Consider the following 11724-nt stretch of genomic DNA (forward strand, 5'->3'; position numbering starts at 1 on the left):
TTATTTTATATGCCGCCCCATAGCCAAAGCTCTCTGGGCGGTTTACAAAAGTTAAAAACAGCGAACATTAAAAAGTATACAAAATTTAAAACCATCCAAAATATAAAAACAACAGTATAAAACAACAGTATCCAGTTTAAACAACAACAGTTCTGGGGTCCATTAAGAAACAAACAAACTTAGCATAAGTTGTTAAATGCTGTTAAATGCCTGGGAAAAGAGAAAGGTGCCGAAAAGATAACAATGTTGGTGCCAGGCGAGCCTCGTCGGGGAGATCATTCCATAATTGGGGGGCCACCACCGAAAAGGCCCTCTCCCTTGTTGCCATCCTCCAAGCTTCTCTCGGAGTAGGCACTCGGAGGAGGACCTTAGATGTTGAGCGCAGTGCACGGGTGGGTTCATGTCGGGAGAGGCGTTCCGTCAGGTATTGGGATTGGCTACAGTGGAAATCAAAACGCCGGACTAGATGTCCAGGCTCACAGGTGGCGCTGGAAAGCAGCAGTTAGTCCAACCCACCAAGGCTTTTCTCATATTCTCAATAACGCTGGAAACCCTGCAGTGTTACCAAGCAGCAAAACAAGCGAAATGAAAAAGAGCGGTCCCATTTTCTCTCCCCGCGACCCAATCTCATACGTAGCCAATCCATACTCTTCCCTCACTTCTGGCACAGAACCAACGACCCCGGGACAACAACCCGTAACGTCGTTCAGCACAAGCGCAGCGAGAACATGAGAAGCCTCACAAGTGGATCCAACCCCCCCACCCTCACCAGTCCCCTCCCAGATGATTTCCAGACGGGATGCACAGAAGAACTCTCTCCAGCGTGCGCAAAGAGGCTGCACGGGCAGGACCGAGAACGGCGGGTCATGGGAGAAGCGCGCAGCCTGACTCACACGCAGGCAGTGGGGGGGGGGTAACGGTGCCCGGCTTCGGTTAACCATATTTAGCCTGCCTGGGAACGGTCGGGACATGAACCTCGCAGCCCAGCCAAGCATGATGGAGCCCTGGCCACTCCCCGAGCCAGCGCCAAGGACCGAGGCAGATAAAAGCCTCCATCCGAGGGGAGGGACGCATGCGAGAGAGATGGGGACAGAGTTCCCGACTCTACGGAGAGGGGGCAGAAAGGAACGGACGGACGGGATGCTTTGGCCAAGTGGGAATTTTAACTTGCTTTGTTAAGGGAAGAAAGCAGGATGGGGTGGGAGGGAGAAGAGAAGCAAGCTGCAAGTGGACGGGAAAAAGCACAGAATAATATGCGTGCCAGAGGGGTGAAAAATAGCATCTGGAGGGGATAAAAAAAGAAAGAGAAGGGAAGTCCACTTGGAGGGAAAAACTCCATAGAAGGGAACGCTGTGGCTTCCTCCCAGCAGACCTGGTTAAGGACGGCTAGTTCTGCAGGGGGGGATGAAGATAGAGCACCATCGCTGAGCACATGGTTGGTATGATGGCTTTTTATATATATATATATATATATATATATATAACACCATCCACGCACACGACACAAGTGCGAGGAAAGGTCCCCGCTCCAAGGAGCTTACAAGCAATAAATCAATTCTGGGGATGGAAATGGAGGCAGAGGTAAACAGGGGGAGACTATGCAGTTTAACACAGGTAGGCCTCTGGTGCCCTCCAGGTGTTCTGGACTACAACTCCCCCCACAATAGCAGGGCTAATGGTAAGGGGCTGGTGGGGGTTATAGTCCAAAGTATCTGGTGGGCGTCAGGTCGCCTGCCCCTAGGGTAAGGAGACTGGGGCGTTGGGGCGAAGGCTTACTAGAAAAGGTGGGATTTGGAGGGGTCTCATTGACAACGGGCATTTCTGTCCCATGAAACACCTGTCCGGCTTTGCAGACGAGTTAGTCAGCCAGTTTGCAAAGATTGCCACGAGCTGCATCCGTCTTCATTTTAGTAATAGGAAAGGTCCATCATACAGGAAAAGAAATGGAGGTAGGAGGTCTCCCCAAACTCACAGGAGAGGAATGCTAAGAGCCTGTCTCTCTCTCTCTCTCTCTCTCTCTCTCTCTCTGTTGGCCTGAGATCCTGGAAAAACGCTTCCTGTCAGCCCCAGCCAGCCCAGGTGCTGGAACGATGGGATTGGTAGTCCAAAGCATCTGGAGGACACCAGGTTGGGGAAGGCTGATTGTTGGACTCGGGAGGTCTGGATTCAAATCCCCGCTTGGCCATGAAGCTCACGAGGTCACTTTGGGCCAAGTCGCTGACTCTCTGCCTAACCTACCTCACAGGGTTGTTGTGAGGATAAAATGGAGAGGAACCACATAAGCCGCTTTGGATTCCTTGTAAGAGGAGAAAAAAAAGGCGGGATCTAAATGTAATAATAAAAAGAATAGAGAGTCCTGAGCTAAAAGAAAGCCTGAGCTGACTCAGGGTAAGGCACTGTCATATGTTCTCAATCCAGAGTGATGGAATTGCTCTCTTGCTGGGAAAAGTGAGTGAGAATTATCGGGAGAGGCTGGGCAGAGTTACTATCATACCAGAGTCACGCCTTTTCCCACCCCCAAACCTAAGCTGTTTAACATTCCTGGCCCTCGTTCTACATAGCAGTCCTCCTCCAAGGTTTTCGCCTTTTCTCGTCCTCACCCTCTTTCAAACCTCACCTCGCCCTTTCGGTTTTGAGGTTATAAGACCAGGGGGGTTGAAACTCAAATAGCCAGAATTTTCACTGCAGCCCACGGGCACCATTTCATCTCCCAAAAATCTTGGATTCCTCAGCTCCTCATGAAAGTAAAAAAAAAGCACGTTCCTAGCTTTCATGATTTTGCACAAAAGCTGGCCAAGTTGAAGGGCATGAGGTCATATTTACGCTACGAACTTGGGTTGTCTTAAAGAGTCCTGGCCTGTGCCCGGTCCCCACCTGTACTTCTGAACTCTCAGCATCAACACCAGTTCCCAGGATTCCTTCAAACGACAATGGTTAAACTGGTTTCAAAGTGCAACATGTTTAAAGAACTTTAAGAAGCCAGAAGTGATTCTGGAGACCAGAAAGGGGCAGGTACTGGACAAGGACTTTTCCATGCCTATTCAGCCTAAGGGCATGAGATGACATTTGTCCAGGCTCTCGCTAGCGTTACTTTGCTCTCACACCGTTCCTGTGAGGGAGGACACTGTTTTAATTCTTATTTTCCAGAACCAAGGATGATAGCAGCTATGCAAAGAATCCAAGCAGATGTGGAACATGGGGTCAGCCTCCTCTGGATCCCATCAAAGTATCTGGATACACACAGATGCTTTCTTGAGAAAACCAGCCGTTAGTCAGAGAGTAATGAGTAGACATTTCCGCATTTGCCAGAGCATTCAAAAGACGAGGCACTAGAAATGTAAAGTGCAGATGGCTATAAGAAGAGAGTGGGCAAGAGGCTGGTGGATTGTGGGCTTTGAGCAACGAGTTCAAATCCTGACTCAATTAGCCATTATCTCAGCCATAGCCCCTTCTACAATATGAGGCTAAAGGTGGTCTACCTTACAGGGTTGTTGTAAACTTTTACCAACAAGCTAATTTTGACCTTTGGGGTGTGCCTTAGCAGCTCCAGACACCATTTTCCTCATTTTCTGCACCCACTTGGGTTTGTGACCCATGGAAAGGTGTGCGCCCAGGGCAAAAATAGCCCCCGGACCTCCGAAAGTTGTGCGCCCTTGTGGTAAAAGGTAACAAGACAATGTCTGTGAAGTGCTTTGAACATTCTAAAGCGATCTATAAATGCCAGGTACCATGATTTATTGTGCCAGCTAAGACAATGCTATGCCAACCTAAGAGAATACCGACCAGAAACGCTTCTTCCTCCAACCCAAGGATATACCAAGGAGATATAGAAGGCTGGAAGGGTCCCAGATGGCACGCTGCCCTCAGCTCCTTAAAAATGGTGATGCTAGGAACATGCCCAGCCCTGCACACATACACCAAAATGCTTCCCCCGCCCCCTAATCGGCCTTTACACCGAATTCACAAACAAGCCTAGATGCCCAGCCAGGATGGGAGGTGTTGAACAGGCCTTTCCCATTAGAAAAAAGGCGGGGAGGGGGAGTGAGTGGAATTCCAGGCAGGAGTCCAAAAAACCAGAGCCTCTCTTTGTGGATATTTTTATGGCTCAGCTAAATGAGAGTTCATGTGCCACATGGGACACCAACTGCACATTCTTCCCGGTTGCAAATGTTATTCTTCTGCTACTCTCAAGGTGCATCACACACAGGCACACTTGTTTTTAAGGTGGGGCGGGAGAGGAATTTAGAAGACATCGTTTCGATCGAAACTTGTCCAGAAGCACGCTGAGTGACCCCACGGCCCAAGGGCGGTTTGCTGTATTAGTCTGTGTGGATGCTGGAAATGGACTTGTATGAAGTCAGACCGTTGGCCCTTCCGGTCTCTCGAACTAGCAGCGGCACTCCAGGGACTCAAGCAGAGAGGTTTTCCCCAGCCCTGCTATGGGAGATGCCCCAAATTGAACCTAGAACGCTGGGCATCCCAAGCACCACTGGAATCAGACGACTTCCCCACCTTGAAGGCAAGGAAGTCGGTGCAGTGGGAGATTAAGCAGGCCAGTCACCAAAACCTCCTGCAGAGGATAAGATATCTGCCTTTGGACAGAGGTCCCTCAACTCACGATATAACCCAGCCCTAAGGATAACGGCTGAACCAATCTTACAGATGCTGCCACGGAAGATGCCGAAAGGCGCTCCCGCACCAACGCTTCTCCGCAACAGGACTGTAACAGGAAGCCCGTTTTTATGGCCTTTAAATTTCTACGCCATCGAGGCGGCCTTATAGAGAGCAGAAGCAAGACCACTGGTCCATCCAGAGCCAGGGGCCAGATTTTTGGGGCCTTGGGTAAGACACCCTCCCTGGCCCCCCTCCCTCAGTGAACCTACCTTCTCACCACCAGTGTCACCAGCTGCCATTATTCCTCCTCCTCCTCCTCCTCTCTCTCATCATGGCTACCACTTGCTGGCTGGAGAGCCAGTGAGAGAGTAGGCCGTGGCAATTCTTGCTCCTCCTTGTCTAGGTCAGAGCGAGAGGAAGCTGAGCAAGCAGGTTGCAATGGGGAAGAGAAGGGGCAACTTCATGGGGCTTTTGTCAGTGGGCCCTTACCACTAGCCCAGTACTGTTTTTTTCTGACTGACAGTAGCACTCCAAAGTTTCAGGCGGAGAGAATCCCTTTCCCATCCCGTTACCTGTTCCTTCTTAAACTGGAAGTACTGGGGACTGGATCTGGGCCTTTCTGCTTGCAAAACAGCCTCCACCACTTTGCGTCTTCCAGATGTGATGGACGGCAACACCTAAACATTCCCAGCCAGCATGACCAACGGAATGATGGGAGTTACCGTCCAACACATCTGGAAGGGGCAAGGTTGGACAAAGCGGATGAAAAGCACAGATGCTACCACCGAGCTGTGGTAGCAGTCTCCAAGCCTCAGCCACAAGTTTCTAGTCCTGGTGAAGCAAGCTTTTGAAAAACGTGTTGATCCATTTGCAGGAAGGGGTACAAGTCCAGCGTTCCACACAATGTGTAGGAAAGGAAAGGAACCACTCGTGCAAGCACTGAGTCATTACTGACTCTTGGAGGGACGCCAGCTTTCGCTGACGTTTTCTTGGCAGGCCTTATAGCGGGGTGGTTTGCCGTTGCCTTCCCCGGCCGCTATTACCTTTCCCCCAGCTAACTGGGTACTCATTTTACCGACCTCGGGAGGATGGGAGGCTGAGTCGACCCAAGCCGGCTGCCTGAAACCAGCTTCCGCTGGGATCGAACTCAGGCCGTGGGGAGAGTTTCAGCTGCAGAAACTGCTAAGGGCATACTGCAAAAGTTTCTTTCAACACCCTCCTTCAGGCCCCTAGTGTTGGAAGTACAGGGGAGGGGCATTTACCCAGAACAGAGTCTTTTCCGTGGTGGCACTGCAGCTTCAGTATTCTCTGGGAAGGGTCAGAGAAGGGAGTAGATTCCATGTTTGCTGCTGGCTTTTGAACAGCAAGCCAAGATCATTTGATTCCAATGGGGTTTGATGACCCCCCCTGAACTGCTATACTGGGACTCAGTAGGTTTTGTTGTTGATGATTTTTATTTATTTATTTGCTACTGACCCTACCGTAATTTTACCACTGTTTTTGGAGTTTTTGTTTTTTAAAAAACGTTTTAATGTTTTTAATACACATCTCATTTTTATGTTGAGCCTTACCCTGGAGTGCTTTGGCACAAAAGGCAGGTTATAAATATTTTAACGAGTAATAAATAAACCAATAAAAATGCGTGACCCTTTATGCGCAAAAGTTTTGCTGCGCCTTTTACCAAAACGACAACCAACCTTTAAGAACACGTAACAGGAGGCAGCTCTGCGAACAAAGGGGGAAAAAACACATTATAAGGGCAGGACTAGAATGGCAGGTTGGACATTGCGCAGAAACAGGGTTCAGAGGACAAAGACTCAGAGGAAGGTCTGAAGTGAGAGCAATTCAGCAGTGAACAGAATCTGCCTCGGGAGGTGGGAGGTTTTCCTACACTGGAGGCATTCAAGCAGCGGCTGGATGGGCCACCTGCCAGGCATGTTGTAGCTGCATCCTGCGTTGCAGATCCTGCCCTGAGCAGCGAGTTCTACTAGATGATCTTCAGGGCCACGTCGAGCTCTGAAATCCTCTGGTGAAAAACACAAGAATTGCCCTGATGCTGGATCAGGCCCAGGGTCCATCTAATCCAGCACTCTGCTCACACAGTAGCCAAACAGCTGCCGACCAGCGACCCACAAGCAGGAGATGGGTGCAACTGCACCCTCCCACCCATGTTCCCCAGCAACTGGTGTATATAGGCTTACTGTCTCGTATACTGGAGGTAGCACAGAACCACCAGGACTAGTAGCCATTGATAGCCTTCCCCTCCAGGAGTTTATCCAACCCCCTTTTAACGGCATCCAAACTGTTTTTTCCTGTATAATATTGCCAGGATTCGATCATTTTTGTCTGTCTCTTCTGCCAAGACTCTTGTTCATGCATTGGTTATTTCTCGGTTGGACTACTGCAACCTTCTTCTCACTGGCCTTCCTTCTTCTCACATCAGTCCGTTGGTTTCTGTTCACCACTCTGCTGCTAAGATCATCTTCTTGGCTCGCCGCTCTGACCATGTAACTCCACTTCTGAAATCTCTTCATTGGCTTCCAATTCACTTCAGAATCCAATATAAACTTCTCCTGTTGACCTACAAAGCTTTTCACTATCTAGCTCCTTCCTATCTCTCCTCTCTCATCTCACACTATTGCCCCGCTCGTGCTCTCCGCTCCTCTGATGCCATGTTTCTCGCCTGCCCAAGGGTCTCTACTTCCCTTGCTCGGCTTCGTCCATTTTCTTCAGCTGCCCCTTACGCCTGGAGCGCTCTTCCAGAACATTTGAGAACTACAAGTTCAACCGCAGCTTTTAAAGCTCAGCTAAAAACTTTTCTTTTTCCTAAAGCTTTTAAAACTTGATTTTGTTCTGACTTTATACTGTTAATTTTACCCTACCCAGTGCCTGTTTACCCTACCCTGTGCCTGTTTGCTTTCTCTTCCCCTCCTTATTGTTTTATTATGGTTTTATTAGAATGTCAGCCTATGCGGCAGGGTCTCGCTATTTACTGTTTTACTTTGTACAGCACCATGTACATTGATGGTGCTATATAAATAAATAAATAATAATAATAATAATAATAATGGTGGCCATCACATCTCGTGGAAGCGAAATCCATAATTTAACTATGCGCTGTGTGAATGCCTGCTTTTATCCACGTCGCGTGGCATGAAGCAACCACGTTTTTGAGATACCTATTACCATCTCCTGTGGATGAGCAGACAACGGTAGCAAGGGAAAGGCTGACCTTTGCTTTGGAGAGGGTGGCAGAAAGAGACTCGCCCTGAGCTGCACTCCAGGAAGTTGCCAGAGAGAAGCTGGTGGTGTGACACCCTCCCTCCCCACTCCCGTGTCCACTATGGGAAGATGGTGTCACCGCAGTTCTTACAGCCTGGACACCGTCATCAGCATCTCAGACAACCACCTGCAACCAACTCCGACGATGCATTCTGTTCCCAGACAGACGCTGGGCACGTGGTGTGTGCCCAGAAACCCCCCCCCCCCTCCCGGTGCCCTCGTTTCCGTGGATGGGTGGTGCTGGATGCAAAGCAAATCCACCTGCCAGGTTTTTCGTTTTGACCGGCCACCAAAATCTATGAACCTTCCCTACAACCTGATCCGAGTCAACCGTTCCCTTTTCTCAGAGGGGAGGTGGGGGGAGAAGAGGAGACACCCTCTTCTCCCTCTCTTGAAGGGTGGGCCTTCCTTCCTTCCTTCCTTCCACAGCAACTATGCTACAACACACACACCCCTCCTTCCAAGCATATGGCAACACTGTTTGCAGAACTCAGGGGCAAGGAGGTCACTGTGCTATTCCCCCTCCAATCCCAAATCCCTATTTCACCCAGATCCTTTCCCCATATACCGCCTGGAGTCGGGTGGGATGGAGGGGTTTAATTCCCTTCCTAATGCCACCAAATTTGCAATAAACAATCCCGCTGAAAGCCCAGGGACTGGGCGCTTAGTCTGATTACGACTCATGGGTGGAAGGAAAGTGGGGCCTTTATTTCAGAACCGTGTCTGCCGTTTAATAACCAGCGCCATAGTAAGACGCAGCAGCAGCCACATGGCAGAAGTGTCCGATGCTACTCAACCACACGGTTATTATTGCAGAATTCGCCATCCGCCCGGTACTCCAGGTGCTGCACACAGCAAAGACGGGGGATGAGCTACACCCAGAGGACCTCAACATATACACAAATGTGGGTGTTTTAAGGGGTTGTAGCCAGACTCGTTTAGAGCTGGAATCAGTGGGGCTTCAGACAGCCATGACTCCCTCGCCCCGTTGGTTTCAATAGGTCTACACGAAACAAGACGAAATCTGGATTCAACCCAGTCCCCTTCCATCGAACACGAGATTACTGCCAGTTGCTGGGACACGCCCCATCCCTCCCAGCTCACCTGCCAGCACCCAAAATCGAAAATAAAAATCGTCTCAAGGGCTGAGAATATATATATTGGGGGGGGGGGGGGCGTTTTCTGGAAATCTCCTTCCTAAAACGGGTGTTTAAAGCAGGCAGTTTCTCCACCAACACACACACACACACACACACACACACACACACACACACACACACAGAGGCTTTTCCCAGCGAGAGTCACTCGCAGAAGAACTACGGCGGTTTTAATACCTAAATATTCCAGCAGCAGATAGTAAGTCAAACATGGAGAGGGTGGAGAAGGGGGGGGGGTCGCTTGCAAGGGGAGCGGGAGGCGCTTCGGAGACCGCATATTTTTGCTCTTAACAGAAATCTGATTCCCCCCCCCCCCACAGAAGCCCCCCCACCCCACCCAGACCTGGTGGATCCGTCTCGCACCCAAGCGCAACGCAACCCGCCCCCTTCTCTCTCTCCCTCCCTCTCTTTCTTCCACCAGTTGCAATTGCAAAGCGCAGAAGCCGCTGCGCGCTGGAAGAGAGGGAGAAGGAGGGAGAGAGACGGGCGCGCGTTTGCAAAGCCCACACCTCGCCTTCCTCTCCACGGGGCCGGATCCCACCCCCACCCCCCCGCACACACACGGCCCTTCGCAACGCGCGTGGACCCAATCCTGGCCATCCCCTCCGATCCCCTCCCTTCAACTCCCACCGCCCCAGTTTGGAAATCCCTGCGGGTTGATAAGGCACCCTGAGATGCTCTATCCAGGCAAGCGCACATTCCACCCGGACCCTCCAGATCAAAAAGAGGGCTGCAAAATCCCAGCCCGGCTTTTTTGCAGACCCGCATCGCTCACTTGGGGGGGGGGGGCTGCAGACCCACCGCCGAAAGCGCCAGCCGCCTAGCCTAGCCCAGCCAAGGCCCCCCTCCCCGCGCGCGCGCGCCCTGCCTTTTGTGCGCGCCTCGCTCACCTCCGCTGCAGTAGCTGGCGAAGACCAAGCAGCCCAGGGCGAAGCTGGCGAGCCGGCGGCCGGTCATTGTTCCCCGTGCCAGAGCAGCGAGCCCAAATGCAGGCAAGGATTTCGGAGGAGAAGCCCAGAAGCTGACGTCAGGTGCGAGGGGAGGGCGTTGCGTGGGGCGGGCGGGGTGGGGAGAAGGAGAAGGCTGCGCCGCCGCCGCCGCTCCGAGGGGGCCACCCGCTAGCAGCACCGAGCGCCCGGCCCCTCCTCGCCCGAGGGCTGCGCCGACGCGTCGGCCGCAGGAGAAAGGAGCCAGCGCCCAGCCGGAGGCGAGGCGAGGCGAGCGCCGCCCCTCTCCGCTGGGATCCAGCTCTCTCCCCAAAGGCAACAGGGGTCGTTTTGAGTGGGCCGCCGATTGTGCAGGACTAGCCAGATATTATGGGGTGGTTGCTGCCTTGAGCTGCGGTGGAAACCCCCCCTCCCTTTCCTATTCTAGGCAAAGGGCAAATTGGAAAGATTAAGGCTGCAATCCTTACCTGGGAGGAAGTCCCACTGAATTCAGTGGGATTTACTTCTAGGCAGACATGTATGGGATTGCCCGGTGACCGGTTACTTTTTCGCCTGGGGCCATAGCTAGACCTAAGGTTTATCCCTGGATCGTCTAGGGGTCAAACCTGTTCATCTAGGTGACACACGGGGGATCCAGTGCTCAGGCAGGGGCAAACCCTGGATGATCCCAGGAGAAACCTTAGGTCTAGCTGTGGCCTAGGTAACACACAGGGGATCCAGTTCTCAGGCAGGGGCAAACCCTGGATGATCCCAGGAGAAACCTTAGGTCTAGCTGTGGCCTAGGTGACACACAGGGGATCCAGTGCTCAGGCAGGGGCGAACCCTGGATGGTCCCAGGATAAACCTTAGGTCTAGCTGTGGCCTAGGTGACACACAGGGGATCCAGTGCTCAGGCAGGGGTGAACCCTGGATGATCCCAGGATAAACCTTAGGTCTAGCTGTGGCCTGGGTGACACACAGGGGATCCAGTGCTCAGGCAGGGGCGAACCCTGGATGGTCCCAGGATAAACCTTAGGTCTAGCTGTGGCCTGGGTCTGCTCTGCTGCAGCAAAAGCAACAAAGAGTGTTCGTGGCACCTTGATTACCAACAAATCGATATACCGGATGCATCTCCCAAAACGCGTGCTGCAATAAATGCCTTCGCCTATCATGCACTGAGAATTACAACAATATTTTCCTTTCCATCTGCTGAAGCCATTGTCTGACCTGCTATTAGAGTGCATTGATGTTGGGCCCATTTGCGTTCGCATTCTTGTAAGCCGACTTGAGGCTCCTTTGCAAAAGGCAAGATAAAAAAAGAAAGAAAATACCGTGATTTCTTAAAACAAAACTAGTATGAAACTAAAAGAGATGCAACCAGCTGACCCACCGGGATAGCTATCTTGGTGCTAGAAGTTTGAACCTTGTAATAAATAAATAAATGTAATAAATAAATACATATTGTTTTAAATGGAAATTGTTGTTTTTATGCTTTTGATGGTTTTAAATTTTTGTATATTTGTTTTTAATGTTCACTGTTTTTAACCTTTGTAAACCACCCATAGAGCTTCGGCTATGGGGCAGTATATAAATGTAATAAATAAATAAATATTGATACACACTCAGCCCAAGTTTTAGCTTCGTGGTAGAGCACCTGCTTTGCGTGCAAAAGGTCCGAAATTCCACCCCCAGCATCTCCAGGTAAGGCTAGGAAGGAATCCTGCCTGAAATTCTGACAAGCCATT

General features: G+C 51.1%; 1 protein-coding gene across 1 annotated transcript in view; it reads right to left on the reverse strand.

Moving 5' to 3' along the window:
* The window catches only part of MCAM (melanoma cell adhesion molecule), a 44831-nt gene extending 34819 nt beyond the window's left edge, over positions 1–10012 (reverse strand). The window contains exon 1 of the mRNA XM_063139092.1: positions 9944–10012. Within this exon, the coding sequence (XP_062995162.1) occupies positions 9944–10010 (67 nt within the window). The 5' untranslated portion in view covers positions 10011–10012. The remainder of the gene's footprint in view (positions 1–9943) is intronic.
* Between the last annotated feature and the right edge of the window lie 1712 nt (positions 10013–11724).

The sequence above is a fragment of the Elgaria multicarinata genome, chromosome 12, assembly GCF_023053635.1.
Source record: "Elgaria multicarinata webbii isolate HBS135686 ecotype San Diego chromosome 12, rElgMul1.1.pri, whole genome shotgun sequence".
Lineage (NCBI taxonomy): Eukaryota > Metazoa > Chordata > Lepidosauria > Squamata > Anguidae > Elgaria > Elgaria multicarinata.